We start from the raw sequence: 16,466 nt of genomic DNA, 5'->3' as shown, positions 1-16,466 counted from the left end.
TGATTTCATGTCTTGCCGGTTTCAGGGGCTTTTTGTTCTCAGTCTCCTCTTCATTGAAACCCATGCTCAATCAGTTTGAGGTCAAGTGACTGACTTTCTCAAAACTATCCTAGTAGAATGAACCCCAGAACTGTATGGTGTTATTGTCATGCTGCATCAGCCTCAAATTTAGGAAATGGGTATGAAAGGTTGTACATATTTAATCTTTATCAATAGTGAATATTGATCTCTAAGCCCTCAAACACCAAGAAAGCTAAAACTCACAACTTTAACCAGCACTAAGGTGCTGGAGTGCAGAGACAAACAGAAGAAAATCAATCTTGATAATACATCGACTGTATATGCATGTATTTCCAGTTACACACAGTTAAAGCCTTAAGCTGCTCTGTTTGCCATATGGCCCAGTCTTACTGTTATGATTATTTTTTCACATTGGGGTGCAGTAGATTGATATTACTGTTGAAATGGGAAAAAACAATCTCTGCACATGAGAAATGAGATTCTTCACAAGCTGCATGCTCCAGTTTTTACACAACTGCAGCAGTCGGACTCCTCCTGTCAGTTTGGGGGAGAGGAGAGAAAAGTGTGAAAAGACTAGAAAACAGCTGCAATGAGCACAAGGAATTACAATCAACTCGGGAGACTTGTCATAGAGAGTAAAACAATCCATTTTTGTGGCTCTTTTTTTCTCTACGTAGCAGTTTAGCTCCTAACAGTGTACAGCTGGCTTCAGTGTGAAACTACAGTATCTAAAAGTCTGCCAGTAAATTATCATTAACACTGATATAGTATCACTGTGAAAACAAACGTTTACATAGATAGCATTGACTTAACAGATTGCCATTCTGGTATATCCTGTGTGTATGACAAGGTATTTTTCTGCAGGAAACATGAGCTTAAGATGGTGCAGACAGTAGTTTAATACACAACTATAACAAACTTCAATCACAGGATGTGTGCTGCCTTCAAATGTGAAATCTTGAAATCTTATTTTTGTATTTCCAATGTCTTTAGAGAATCTATAAAGACATCCAAAATGATCGTAAAGAGACACAAAACAACCACAAATGGATGCAAAACAATGACGAAAAGACTCAAAACGACCACACAGAGAAACAAATGACCTCAAAGAGACACAAATGAAATCAAAAAGATGTAAAACGACTACAAGCAAAGCATTTCGTGGTTTGGAGTCTCTTTCAGTCTGTGGCGCCTACCCCCATGTAGGAGGGCCAGGAGACCTATTGCATGTCTCTGCCCAGGGTAGGTGAAGCAGGAGGTGACAACTGGCAGAAACATGATTTACCTGCATTCTTGTGCTGCTCAGAGGATCAGATTACAGCTTCTAAACATGAGGTGGAACAATCTAGAAATGGTGAGCCCTTCTCTATGAGACGTGTGTTTGTGTTTGTTGTTTCCTCTTGAAGATCATAAGACAGATGACCCATAAAAGTATGAAGTATAATTAACTCCACACAAAGCTTAAAACAGTTGCAAGATCACAGGCCTATATTTTCACAGCTGGTTATCGAATTTTAATTACATTTATTGCCGTTTTCAAGAATAAAACAGGGATGAAAGGGGTGAACGTGAACAAAAGCAAAACTTAAAGGGGTCAGTGGGATGTAGAGTTCTTCTCAAACCTAACTTTCCTTCCTGTCCTTCTGTTAATGCTTTGTTTTTTTATTATAACAATAAACTGTTCTCAGGGAAAAATTTGTTTTTTTTTTTCAAATGAACTTAGTGATGATGTGATCAGCTTTACTTCATTACTCATAGAGATAATCCAGATGCCTTCCACAGAAAAGATAAGTCATACAGCAGCACAAAATCCATCACACTAAAAGACCAAAACATAAAACCCAGCAAGTAACAACTAGTTTTACCACCTGATGTCTCATCTATTACAATGTTCAGAAGTACTTTCTTCATATTTGACTTTTTGCAGAAACGTCACAAATAGGAGAATCATTGGCAAAGTGTTTATTTTAATCCTTTTAAAATGACACAAAATAGACCATGTATGGAAAATAAAACGTCTCTCATTTCCATAATTAATATGAGGACCTCAGAAACCCACATCAGATGTACGAGTTGGCTACTACCTTCACTGATGTTATTCATCTCATAGTTCAAAGCAAATATGAATATTTCCCTTTCAGTTTGGTAACATTTGGTAACCCTAATCTTAATCCTTTTGGCAACGGTCCAACGTGTGAAAGTCAAGACGGCTGCTGTGCTAATGCACTTCAACAACTACCAGGCTGCTGCGTGCGTTTCCACATGCATCTCATCCATAAACTGAAAAAGACCGTTTTAATTTCCTGACAATGCACGGACATGGGAAAACAAATGGAGAAAAAAAAACTCTTATTAAAAGCAGATAAAAAAGTATAATTCAGTGACCAAGTGAATGGAAATAAAAACCCAAAACATGTTCACCTTTGTATGAAAATTAGCACACGGCCAGACGACGTCAACTGCTAGTTCAACGGCTCTTATTAAAATTGAATTGACATGCAAGCTTACACAGTATACAACAGCTTTATGCTCTGATTATATCGTTGTTGAAATTTGGTTCAGAGAAGTTATTTCTTTCAATTTTGTCCAACTGAAAACTTTTCACAAGCACAGACAAAGTTCATCCAATGATCAATTTCTTAAAATCATTATACATTTGTATTTTGGCTCTGATTAGGCAGTTCACTCACCTACAGCCTTATGTGAACAGACTCAGTGCCAGCTGCAGCCCGGTGGGACATCACACTCACAAAATTCACTTCAGTAACTCTGCGTTGAGCTATCGATATAAGTAGAGGTTTGGCAGCAGCTACAACCACATACAGTCAGTAAAGGGACAAAAAGAAAAAGCGGCCGGCCTCAAAGAAGTGCTGCAGACAAATAACACGGTACCATACCAGTATAGCAACACATTGATCAGTGTTTAAAAAAAAGTTACAAAAACGCTTTCCTATAAAAATATATTGTTAAATATACAAGACATGCATGTTAGAAATATATGACGGACCAAACACAACACAAAACAACTTATTTCCACAAGCAAAAAAAAACAAACAAAACAAGTTAACCCTGTATTATCAGCATTAAATGTTCAACTTTTGTTGTTAAGATAAGTTCAAGTTTCTTTTTTTATTGTTTAAACACTTCATTGTTCAAATGGGCAAATTATGCTAAAAAAAACATTAGAGAAACAGGATTAAATTGAGGTTTGATTTTTTTTATCAGTTTTCTCCAGCACAAAAATGATTTGTTGATTAATCGATGAGTCGATTGATAGAAAAACAGTAAAAATGTTTAAAAAGTCGCAACCTAAAATTTTGAGGTTTTGGTTTCAGTATCAATATCATGTAACATCCATTTCATTATTGTGTAATAAACCGAATTGTTTAAAAAAAAGAATCAACCAAATATCTTTCTTTTCTTTTCTGTTACTGTAAAGATCAGGTGCAGTGCTACGTCTGCAACGTATGACTGTTGGGATTAAAACTAGGATATGAGTCACTTAAAAAGTGACTTATCAGTGCATGTATCTTTTTTTTATTTTTTTATTTTAACTTGTTTACTACATAGACATTTCTTGACTGGCAGTGGAGTGCTACGACTTACAGCTGTGGAAAAGTTAAAAACACAACTTTTAGCTCTAAGCCACAGAGTGTCGCATTTCAAACAAATTCTCTGAAGCCATAAAGTACAACAGCTGGAGCTGCGCAGTACTGCTGGTTTGGAAAATAAAGAAAAAAACAAGGACATGATGTGTTTGTTGGTTGCCGTGTTGATCGATTGTCGACACCAATTTAGGGATAACAGGGCTCATTTGTTACTCTTATTGATTCCTCCATCATTTCTTACATAAACCACTATAGATATGTTGCGAGGCTCTCGACATGACAGCACAGATCCGATGCACACCGTACCAATACGATTCACAATCACAGCGAAATACAACTCTACACCACAGTCATGTGCTATCAGGACTCAAAACTGAAAAGCATACTTGTCTAAAGTCACTAAAATGTTAGCAAAAAAAAGTACAGATAAACCAAATATATATATATATTCCATAATATCCACTTTTAAAACATTTGTATTCAAAATACATTATTTTTTTTCAAGTCAAACCTATGAAATTGTCTTTGGTCAAGAAAAATATCTTAAAAACTACAGGCTATCAATGTTATTGTACAGGAATGAAACAAAAATGTACTCGAGATCATGTAACTGATCAAAAGGGGGGAGACTGATACCAAGTATCTAATCATTTTACATTTGGAGTGCTCCAAATATTTAAAGTGCTTCTGCATTATTCCCTCAGCATTTAATGTGAAAGAAACATCCATCATAGTAAGGCAGATTGGTTTCATCGACTTAACTGTACTCTGAAAATATATATCCATTTGTTCAGAGGAGAAAGGACACCAAGAGTGGAGAGAGATATAAGTGTACTCGGGCACAAGTAGAGGACGAGCCCCCAGAAAGATGATTATCAATCAACGCCAAAGAGAGATGTCAGAGCAAAATGTTAAAAGATTGTGAGAGTATCATCACAGCTGTTGATATAAAACTGGGTGAATAAAAATAATAGCAGCCTATTCACACTCCATCTAATGATGCCTTTTTCATACAGCTGGAGACGTAAGAGAGGACGTAAGTTAAGACAAGGGAAGAGTGTCTTTATAAGGGACCTGCAGTGGAGGTGGTGTGGGGGTGATGAGGGCGACACGAGGAGAGATCCTGGAAAAGCTCACAATCCATCCACTTCCCGTTTGCTGTAGTGGAGTCATGATGTCTGGAGGTCAGGGTGTATCAGTTGCTCTTCTCCTGAACATGCAGCAGCTGTTCTCGTTGGGACAAATTCCCGGGGCTCCTTTAAGACACCAGCATGTCACTATGGTGCTCTTTGTGGTGTACTGTCACCTGCTGGTATGGTCGTCTCAGGCCACACCTGCCCGTCCTGGTTAGGAGGTTTTCCCCACTATCGGGTTGTCCCTGAAACAGAAAAGGATAAGGTGCAGCTACGTTCACATCACATTTACAAATAAAAAGTTACACATTCAAAGTCATGCACCACATACGGATTGAAAATTAATCCATAAAAAATTTGATCAAGCAATACGCACAAACACACATTACATATGTATTACAGTACCAATGTAAGTAACAGCAGTTCAGACTCACAGGCTGCCGTACTGCGCTGTGGTGTCGTTCCTGATGTTGTGCTGCATCTGAAGTTCCTCCATGACGTTGCGGAGCTGTTTGAGTGTCTGAAAGGTCTCTTTGGGTTCCTGAATGGTGAACTTGGAGTATTCCTCCTGCTCCCGCTGAGGGCCCTGGTACACCGCCATGCTGGCACATGCATCTATGCAAAGGACAAATATCATTAGACAGTGCAGCTGAAGGGTCGGGTTGTGCTCAATCAGAACTAGTTCAGACGCTTGTTTTGTGTGCAAAGTTTGAATTGTTGGGTTTGAAAATTTACAGAAATGGTGAGACACTGTCGCCTCTAATGCAACGCCTCTAACACTCTTAAATTAAACAGTGAGAAAACATGACATCAGATGAACACTGTAGGCACTGTAGCCATTGTCCCCCAGTTTTAGCGAAGTGAACTAATCAGACAAGTTAACATAAGTCAGTTCTGTAATATAACCAGCTTCAAATCTTGACTGTTTTGCTGAACTTTTGCCTTTAGTCTGATCTTCATGGACCCCAGGAAGAATAGCTGCTATGATTTAGCAGCTAATGGGGATACAAACAAACATATAAGTAAACTTCAGTAAGAGACACCTGCTCATTTGGATTGAGATCAGGTGACTGATTTTGCCTGTCAAGAGTGCAAAATGGAAAGACTCTGTATAAAAGGGCTATTCGCCCAACATAGATGTGTTGGATGAACAGCCTGAAGGTTGGCACTGTCTTTTTTGAATTAGTAGTTGAAACAATGACACACATGCCATGTCATGTCTGTTTCACAAGGTCTAGTTAAGCGTAGATATATGGTCACGCATGTAATGTATAAATCATTAATACAGGTCATTATCTCTAACAATGACGTAATGTTCCAGGAACCCAATAATGCTCTGGAGCAGTTTTTCTAACATTTGAGTGTAATCATCAAAACCTGCTAATAAACAGACTCAGTACTTTATGAACAGGCACTGACCCTCCATGTCCTGGAGTTTGGTATCGTTTGAAGAAAGAAGGGAGAAAATTCTCTCTGTTTCCCGGTCACAGTCTATGTCAAGCTGCAGGTTGGCCAGCATGGTGCTGAAACAGGAGAGAAGAGAAGTGAAGGAAAAATTCTGAGCAGGAATGAATAACAGAGAGAACAATGCAGTGGAATCCGCCTGTATGGATCAATCAAAAAGCTTGGAACAGAATCATTCCTATACAAATGTTTGCTAGTTTGCATTTTGCTAGTTAGTGTATGACACAAGAAAATTAAATTAATTGGATATTTATTGGGGTAAAAATCAAAAAGGCCACATGCCTGTCTCCAAAGTAGTGAGGGCCTAATGAGCATTTTCTGCTTATTTTATGTTGTAGTACAAAACTGAACTCAAACAATTATCAAATAAAGTTTGCTTTATTTCCTACAAAAGGTCCCTGAAAGAGTTCCAGCAGTGGAAAAGGGATATTGGTCAAATATTTCAAACTTAAAGAAATTGCTGTGTTGACATGGTAGTTCTTTGGTTTTCATGTGTCGATCCACAACAAAAAAACCCCAATCTGTTTATGGCAACAGACGGCGAGTGTTTTGCAGCTGCTGTAAAACAGCCCACCAACTTTGTCAACTTGCCATTTTTGAGTTGAGTGTTTTCAAATCTGCTCTTTCCACACAACGTGACTGTTTTCGTTCCCCACAGCTCTACTCTTGGACTGAGCACCTACAAGATTGGTCAAATTTACCACCAGTGGCAGGGTTTCAAAACGGCAGTGAACGATTTTATGAAGTGTTTATTGCGATCTGCAACACATGCCCCACGAAAGAGCAGCAAGAATACTGAATACTTTATAGATGATATACTTCTTTTCCTGCTGGTGGTGATGATGATGACAATGCAGAGGAAAGACTCACGCTGTGCAGGGCTTGCAGCCTGGTGCGTTGTTACTCTGGTTTTTGCAGCACTGCCAGGCTCCACTGGTGAAATTTGATGGGTGGAAGGTGGCTAGGCGTCCCTCATTGCAGCGACTGACCTGGCCTAGGACCTCCAACCACTCACTGGCCTCTACACAGTTTCCTGCTTGCACGTACAGAGGCTTCTCAGAGTGGACCACCTGAAACATCTGACACGAGAGAGAGAGCAAAGAAGTTTTTTTCCCCCCACTCTGTTAAAGATATCATTTCCAGGTAATTTCCATAACACTTTTACAATCTCATGTAAAATAGTAACAAACAGGTTGGAGCTGCCCTCAGACCACTAATGACTTTAACATTTCACCTGCAACAACCTGCGAGCAATTTTGTTTCACATTAAAGTGACAAACAACTTACTCGTCTGCTGACGTCAAAAGTTTGAAACCATTTACACTCATTTAGCAGATGTCAGCGAACGCTCACAAGACTATCAATATTATATTTCATCATTTGTTTATTTTAACTTCAGGAAATTGTTATAAGGCTAAAATTTCCATTACAAGGGGGCCAGATTTTAGAAGTGATGACTGAACATCTGAGGGGAATTGGCTTACATTTTTGCGGTTAAAGGCACTTTCATCCAGTTTCTCCACCGCCTGGATATTTTTGACATTGATGGTGCAGAGGGCCTCTTTCCCTGGAAAGCAGAAGTTATTCCGTCAAGTTTATGTCAAGAATAATACACTGGACTGTCAGAAGTATCAATGAGCTATATTTTAGCCTGCTGTTTGGTGTTAAACACAAATTACACTATGTAAAGAAGGTATATGTAAAGGTCCACACCTTTCAATACTTTAATAGTACAAGCGTTTGTTTTCTTGAGAATAATAACATTAATTACTGTTGAAATTAACATTGCCAGGTGCCTCCCATGATAAACGTTAGCATAGTATGTCATTAAGTGATGGGTCAGACCCACGTGTACCCTTCAAACATCCCACTTCTTATGGTGACTTCTCCCCTGAGAGCATCTGGACTGTTTTTGATTTCATACACTGAATTGTCTGTATTCATTCTTTATCTTTTCTAGAATTTGTGTGTAGTGACACAAGTTCTTCCTGGTAGATGTTGACACCACAAGTCATAATTAAATACAGAAAATTACTCTAATTTATCATCACACATCACTCTTCACCATTTCCTGAAATCCCGTGAGAGGATTTTATTTACTTTAAAAAGCACTCCTAACTTAAGTATGTGTGATAGTGACCCAAATGTCATCAATCAGTTAAGGCAGAGTAAACACAGTTAACTGACTTGTGACCCTGGGGGGGTGGTACTGAGGAGCAGTTTCCATCACAACTAATTAGGTCATAAGTTTGAGTAGTTTGTGAATTAATTAAACTTTATCAATATTTTCTGTTACTTTTAATAGGCATGTACAACATGACATTATGAACATCTTAACTTTTAGCATTAAATCAAACCAATAAATTGGCACCTCGACTATTTGTAGGATTGGAAAAGTCTTTAGTAATGGAAGTGTTACAAATAATACTTTGATAGCGAACAGCACAAAGTAATCTCCTGTTAGTTTTATCTTATATTACACTACGAGTTTTGCTGAAAAATGTATTTGGTTGGAGTAATCAAATGATAGATACTGGTCTCACCTTTATGTTTGTGGTAGGAGAGCTCCCTGCTGGTCACTCTGAGCCATCTTTTTTTGAAGTTTTTCTTTCCAAGGCGTTTTCTCCCTTGGGTCCGTTTCTGTACTTCCCTGTAGGTATATACACAAGATTGAGGCTTAAAAACTTTATTTTCAGCATTTTCTTTTTGTTATGTTTAAAAAACTTTCGATAACTGTGGATAAGAAAAAAAAAAAATCTGATCTGACTTAAAAATGCTGGAACAAGGCTCCAGTTACAATGGAAAATCTGATCTGATTCAAAGCTTAAAGCAACAACGTTTATTACAGTTTCATGGTCATTGAGAAAATTTGTCAATCAATGCCTGAGTCTAAATTGAATATTGGAAAATCTAAGATCCAGCACTTTTGCTTCACCCATACTAACTACAACACTATAATTTTTTTTTTTTAATGTGCCTATTGCAACTCTTTTAGTATCTCATGTTCACTCTGATAGATTATTTACTGTAGCTCAGGGAAACAGTTAACGCTGTATAGGCTGGGTTTCATACTTTACAACAATGACTGCCCTCTTCTGAAGAGAGAAAATGATGTCTGCCTGGTTAAAGTCTGTTAAAGCACTTCAGACACGGTCACAATAAAAGCAGACCGCTTCAATTTTGTAGGGAAGAATGGTTAAAGAAGAAACATGACCTTTTCTCATTAGGCTCCTAATGAACACTCACCCCTCCTTGAGAACCCAGGCATCCTCCAGCCCACTAGACTCCTTGCTGACGTTGGAGGAGATCTCATCCAGAAACTGGAAAACAGAATCGACATCGATATCAGCGCTACTCATTCGAAATGATGAACAAATACAGAAACGTTCACATTTTGCAGACCTTTGAGTATATCAGCAAATACCTTTTTAACTTTCTCGATACACTTGTCCTCTTGAAATGATTTGAAGAAGTCATACATGTAGGTTTCTTTGAAACTAGACTGAAAAGAGACATGTGACAGGTATAAAAAAATTTTATTTAACTACTACATAATCAAAAACATCAAGTCCTAGTCGTTACCTACTCGTTACCCCAGTATTTTTAACATTATTCAGCATTATTCTAAACAAGAAATTACACTTTGGACCAGACTAAAGTCTCCTCATCATGAGAAGAACGATAAGAAGGACTCTTCATCCTTCTTATCATTCTCACTGTTATATAGCTACTGTTAATCTTACCAGTTTTTTTGATAAACTACCCCAGCTGCCCAGAGTCTGGATGGTTTTTGAGATGAGTGTGAGTGTTCGGGAAATCTCAGGATCCTAAAATTGAAGAAAATATAGAATAAACAGCAATGTATAGGTCAAGTGTGAATTTGGCGTGTTGTGTTGCCAGGGGCCAGGCACTTACAGGATGATGGGAGCGGAGCTGGAAGGAGTGTGGAGAGAGAACAGCAACAGCGAAGAACCGCAGGAACACAAAGCTGCTAACAGCTGAGTACTGAACATGAGGGTCAACTGTCAAGAGAAAGAGAACAAGAAATAAGCAAGTCTCTCAAAGCATTCGGAAAAACTGTGCGACCAGAGTGTGACCTTTATTACCATCAGCTTACTATGAGTGTTTCTGTCATGACTATTCAGGGAGAGCACAGAAAGAAAAAAAAAAAAAACTACTAAAGATGAAACTCCTGTTAAGCTTTGGCTCCACCTTGTGGTAGACATATATACTAACACATGAACAGACTATAAAAGCTCAGTCATTTTATCTGTTAAAAGACTTATATAAGGTATAAACACTAAATAATGCAGCAGAAAGTGAAACAAAAACATTAAAAAATGAATATGAATATATAGAAACTGAAATGATGCAATAAATTGTAAAATAATTTGGAACAATAAACTGGTGAACTGTCTCAGAGTAATAGAAATATAGAGACAACACATTTTATTAGTAAAATGATGACAGATATACACAGATTTTTTATATGCACATGTGTCTGGATGGGTTTTTTTTTTTTAGATGCCTGGATTGTCATTTCTCTGACTAAGTGGCTGCAAAGACACAACAGTCTCTCATACAGGCTCTTGCTTTTACCTGGGAAACGTTTGCAGGCCAATTGTCTCAGTGACCTGAAGACGTCACACATGAGTGTGGGACAGCTGGAACTGGACTGGGTGATGGAGGAAAAGACCTTATGGACATAACCCTGTAGATTCTCCTGCAGAGTTTACAAGAACATTAGTTCTAATTACTCTACATATAGAAACAGACAGACATCTTAAAATAAAGACAAAATAAAGACAGAAATTTTGTTTCATGAGAGATAGACAGTATGTTATTAGCCTGTGTGTAGACAGGTTTGTAAGAGACAAGTACATTTACCTTGTTGACCTCTACGTTGTCACCTTCCTTTAGTTTAATAGGGTCTATCTCACATGTTTTGTTGGATTCACAAATCTATGTAAGGTTAAAAGGAAAAACAACAACAACAAAGAATTAGGTTCAGGCCAAATGTAGTAATGAGAAATGAAGAGTTTGCATTCAGAATTTAGAATTAAATACTCCATTTAATAAAGATAGAATGAGAGATAAATGACTAAATATGAAGACAACCAAACATACAATATGGCATATGGTTAGACCATCAAAAAGCCCAAAAAATTATGACTGATCAAAAAAATTACAATTTCATTATAGTAATGCTATTTAGAGGAAATTATAGAAAAACAGTTTCAACAAATGGTTTATGCAGTAGCCTGGAAAAACTCCAAACCTACCAATTACATCTGCACATCTGCTTGCTTACAGTGGAAAGTGGAGTTTTCCATATTGACCTCAGTGACTCATGCCTATTCTGGCATCTGGATATGTGTATGTATGTGTGTGTGTGTGTGTGTGTGTGTGTGTCCTTGTTAGTAATCTTAGTCATACCTCATCTATTACAGGCTTCAGGGTAACTGCCAGGTAATTCTTTCCCACAATCTTCATCATGTCATCAATGCAGCGTGTTGCCAGTGAGTTGCCACGGAATATAGTGTTAGCCTCCCTGTATGGACACAAAAATACCAACCAGATATTAAAACCATTTTTGACCACAAAAAGAAACATCATTCATTTAACATCATTTCACAATTTTTTTTTTTTTATATTGTCATAGTTCTGAAACAAATGAGGTAATCCTAATTAAACTACTCCTTGTGTTTCAGTATTCAAAGTTGACAGTCCAGCGCTTCTTAAAAAAAATCTGTGTTTTTATGACCTTGGTCTAATTTTTGTTGTTATGGCCATCATTCCCTCCAAAGCTTTTAGTGTCCAGGTAAGGCATTTTATCTAGATACTAAGCTTTACAAGTTTATTAAAGTTAAAATAAAGGTAAGATGAGAATCCATCTTTAAATGTCTATTAATTTCCAGCGCTGTTTCCTGTTTTCTAACTTAATTTTTGTTCATGATGGCAGAGACTAATAAAAGTCACACACACAGGTTGTCAAAAAAGGAACTTAGCTTAAAGCTTTCAAAAAAATAAGAGAAGTAACAATGTGGTCATGACATCTCTCTGTACATGTGTCTGCTTACATACCAGTGTGTACCTGTACTGTGTGTTGTGAATGTGTGAGGACTCACTGAGTGTTGTCCAGCTCTAGCGCTGCCACAGCAGAAACAAAAGGCACAAAGCGATTGTGGTGGAGCAGCAGTCGAACCACAGGCAGAACAGCCTCGTATCGCTCTCTGTAGATGTCCCCCAAGATGTGTGCTGCTGACGCTGAGATGGGCTGAAGGAGGCAAAGAGAGCAGAAAGTGCAAGGGTGAAAAGGGGAAATGCACCAATTGAAGAGAGGGAAGTAATCGCGACACAAAACAATGTGCGACTAATCAATTCCATGATTATTTATCAATATAGTTCAGAAACATTAGACTGAGGTGACTGAGCTACACAAAGGAAAGCTACACCACCAGGAATTATATATAATAGGAGCCCCAGAATGATTTCAGTGTACACTGGCCTAGATTCTGATATTGCCTGAAATTAAAAATGTACAGCTGTGTAAATTCTTTCTTAAAGGTTTTCCCTCCATCTTAGGATCCACTGCAACTTCAGCTTTTGCCTTACCTTCACATCTGGGGATTTGAGCAGCAGGTTGCAGAGTGGTGTGTAGCAGGCAGATGGCAGCACCGTGTCTTCTATGTAGGTCAGCTTCAAACGCAAGGATCCTAAATCATCAGACTTGGACTTGCTGCCGTTCCCTTTAGGCTGGAGGAGATACCTGTTACACCACAGGGAGACAAACGGCTTGTTAGTGCGCTGTGCAGTGAGGAAACAATACTGTACGTCACCATAATTAACCAGGCTGCTTGAAAACAGAGGGATTTTGCAATGTAACCTCGGAAGACACTAAGATCAACTGTTTGAGGAACGCAGGTGAGTGAGCGTCAGTTATGCCACAGGCTGGACACTTCAGCTCACCTCCAGATAACGCAACAGTAAATGTTTTCACCCTGAACTACTGCTCTCTGCATCGCTATGGACACTATTCACAACCACAGCCATGTACACAGTACACTGTATACTGTGTATAAAATTACATACAGGCCAAATAAATAAGGAAATAGATGCTGATCCTGATCCTGTTGTCCTGAAACCAGCTGCTCAGCACAGCAGAAACCAACTGAGTCATTGATTACAGGCAAAAAAAAAGACAGGTAAAGGGAAAACAGAGAGTATCTACACATGGGAAAACCATGGCAAAAAAAATATGTGATAAGTTATGCATACAACTACCTTTCTGCATTAAAAAATGACAGGATGAACATGTTGGTTGGAAAATACTTTCTGGACACAGCGCTGTGAACGAACACACTGCGCTGTTTAAAAGCTGTTATAAAACCAGCACAGAGATACATAAGCACCGTATAGAGACAATGAACATGAGAAATACTGCAGTATAGATAGTAATATTTAAATGAGAGACTTTATGTAAACACTGGAGCTTATATATCGCTGTTTTCTAACTGGGGCAGTGTTGCCTTTAGACAGAATTTAGCATCGCAAAGCTTTTAAAGGTTTAATCGACAAGCATGAGAGCTCCTTATAAACAGAAAACAAAACCAAAAAAGTATATCCATAAATGTTAGGGCTTCTGTTCAAATAGTGCATAATGTATAAGGTATAATGTATGCACAATACATAATTGCAGATTTCATTAATACAACTAGAAGATGTTTTGCTGTATCTACTGTCACCTTGAAGCGTCACTAAGATGAAAGCAGCTCAAACTTTATGTTAAAGGGGTTTCTAAGTACTACTCGAAAAAGCTAATGCCTTCCTGTATATGCCACATAAATCAGACAGCTGTCTTTGCTATCTACTTACTTTACAGTTGTTTTAACAATTGTGGTGGACTGGATAATTTCCACTTAAAATCAACGGGTTTGTTCACTTTGTTTGAAGAGAATATTGTTCATCTGTCTGCTGCATGCACATCTCCTTAGAAGCCAACAGGTGGAGCAAAACACAAAACGATTCAATGTAGAGTTGAGCTGCAGTACTTCAAAAGCTGCAGCTATGTACTATAGGTTCGTTCATAAGCTGCTTTATCTGTAATCATGGTAAACAGGCACAGAGACATTTCTCTGAAGAAGTCACCTGATCACCTGCATCGAATCTATGAAGCTGAGCCGTTTCTATGTGTGCTACATGGACGATTTCCAGCATAAACACAAGATATGAGGTATTGCCACCATGCAAAAAGCCACCCACGCACTCAACTCACAGCCCTCATGTACCAACAGATTGCTATCTGGCATAATCCCACATCACCTACACTGACGCAAAGCAGGGAAACACCCACACAATGGAAAAACTGCTGAACACTGAGAAATCTAGGAAGATTTTCAAATCACCTGCTTCTTGGCACGGAGAACTTAACAGTACAAGTTGTTATAATGGATAAGCAGGATGCAGATTCCAATGTAAGAGGCTCCACCTCACCTCCTGTAAAGACCTGATCTAGTTAAGAGGAAGCTGACTGAGTCATGACGTCAGATTGACAGTTTCTGCCTGGTTTTGTGTAATGAAAAAAATCTAATACTTTTTTTTAAGAAACAAACACATCAGAATTTGTTCTGGATACAAAAATAACAACCTGGACTTATTTTTCTCATTGTCCCTTCTTTATGTTTGCACTTTCCAATAATTTCAACCAAGATGACGGGTTCCTGTCTGTACTAAAACAAAAACCATAGGAAAAAAAAATCATCAGGTCTTTGGTAGTTAGAAACTTGAGCCAATACTGGTCTATGTATGCAGCACAGGTCTCGGAGTTTCATATTATCTACCCCCAGAAATCTAAAATGGGCCTTTTCATTTTCAGCCCTCGTAGTACATGAAAGCCTTCAGGACAGAACAACAGGCCTGTGTATGACAGAGGATTTGACAGTATGAAGCTTTTAAGAGAGTGTGGCAGCTTTTTCAAGCTTCTTGAATTATGACTTCATTAAAAAAAAAATGATTTGGTTCTGCAAATCAATTTTTAAACATGCAAGATTAGTGTTAAGACAGATAGACAGATAATAGGGGTGTAACACACTGCTACTATCTGTATGCTTATGTGTGGATTCCTCATAATTACTTTTGTAAGTTTAGCTGCGCACAAAAAAAGACAAAACAAAATAATTTCTTGACTATGTGTCTAAAATAATCAAATTATAAAGAATAAACTTGTATTTGAACCCCACCTTGTAAATCAAAGTCTGACGTGAGTCTAAATAAAAGCTGTGCAAATATTAAGGGTCTGGATGGTCACCAATCAGAAGAGCTCATTCAATCAGATGGATATGACACGAGATCTGGAGTTATAAGAGGAGTCTTTTTTATGTTGTCTAAACGGATTTATGAATGTTTAAATACTCTAATACTGTTTTCAGCAGATTGTAGCAGTGTGTGTCTCGATTTGACTGAATAAGACTCTGTGAAAGAAGAGGTCTGACGTATGTAGCAAATTGTGTAACTCATGTGACAGGAGATGCTCTTCTATCTGTTCATACCTAAATTACACATTTGTGTTTGTTTCCATTCCTTGCGGATGGTAGATGTTAGAAATTAAACAACATTTTCCTCTGTCTCGTCCTTACCAGGCTTTGTGGATGTGGTCACTTCGCAGGATCTTGACAGGGACCCGCGTCTCCCCCAGAAACACATCCTGAGCCAGATTCTCATTGTTCCACAAATCAACTCTGCAAAGGTGGAGGAGAAGAACTGAAACAACGCATTTCATCTATGAATATAACGTATTAAACAACATCAAAACCACATGTGCATCAAGTAAGACACAACATTTGTTGCTTGTGTATGTGTTCAGCACAAACACGTAACCACCCAATTCCAATATGGAAAAGGGGACAAAATAACTGTCACTCCTGAGTGGTGCTTACCTGCTTGGTGCATAAATGTCAATACAATACCCGTGCAATGACACCACCTCAAATCCAAACCTCAAAACCATGCATGAGTGTTTACCTTTGACTCTGTCTAGTCTTACCCAGTGAGCTATGAGTCCACTGTGATGGAAGCCCCACATATCCTTAACCAGAAACCAAGGCTCTCTATCAGTAGTCAGAACACACCAAATCCAAATTCACTTTTTTGTCCTCAAGTTGTTAAGAAATAATTTTTCTTCTGTCAAGACTATAGAGGGGGAACAAGAGAGCGAGGGAGTGGGAGAGAGAGAGAGAGTGAG

At 38.3% G+C, this 16,466-nt stretch overlaps 1 protein-coding gene across 1 annotated transcript in view; it reads right to left on the bottom strand.

Annotated features, from left to right (window-relative positions):
• Positions 1-1,968: 1,968 nt before the first annotated feature.
• rasa2 (RAS p21 protein activator 2) overlaps positions 1,969-16,466 on the bottom strand; it is a 29,909-nt gene continuing 15,411 nt past the window's right edge. Inside the window, exons 9-24 of the mRNA XM_023399697.2 lie at positions 15,862-15,963; positions 12,842-12,995; positions 12,355-12,503; positions 11,663-11,777; positions 11,114-11,188; positions 10,826-10,949; positions 10,142-10,248; positions 9,970-10,053; positions 9,651-9,728; positions 9,473-9,546; positions 8,770-8,876; positions 7,711-7,793; positions 7,097-7,305; positions 6,182-6,285; positions 5,197-5,377; positions 1,969-5,007 (exon numbers count right to left, since the gene is read on the bottom strand). Of these exons, the coding sequence (XP_023255465.1) occupies positions 4,977-5,007; positions 5,197-5,377; positions 6,182-6,285; positions 7,097-7,305; positions 7,711-7,793; positions 8,770-8,876; positions 9,473-9,546; positions 9,651-9,728; positions 9,970-10,053; positions 10,142-10,248; positions 10,826-10,949; positions 11,114-11,188; positions 11,663-11,777; positions 12,355-12,503; positions 12,842-12,995; positions 15,862-15,963 (1,777 nt within the window). The 3' untranslated portion in view covers positions 1,969-4,976. The remainder of the gene's footprint in view (positions 5,008-5,196; positions 5,378-6,181; positions 6,286-7,096; positions 7,306-7,710; positions 7,794-8,769; positions 8,877-9,472; positions 9,547-9,650; positions 9,729-9,969; positions 10,054-10,141; positions 10,249-10,825; positions 10,950-11,113; positions 11,189-11,662; positions 11,778-12,354; positions 12,504-12,841; positions 12,996-15,861; positions 15,964-16,466) is intronic.

The sequence above is a fragment of the Seriola lalandi genome, unplaced genomic scaffold (assembly GCF_002814215.2).
Source record: "Seriola lalandi dorsalis isolate HSWRI2012SDOR001 ecotype SW California unplaced genomic scaffold, Sedor1 jcf7180002052117, whole genome shotgun sequence".
Taxonomy (NCBI): Eukaryota; Metazoa; Chordata; class Actinopteri; order Carangiformes; family Carangidae; genus Seriola; species Seriola lalandi.
Note: the sequence above shows the minus strand (reverse complement) of the source record. Positions and strands in the feature narration are given on the sequence as shown.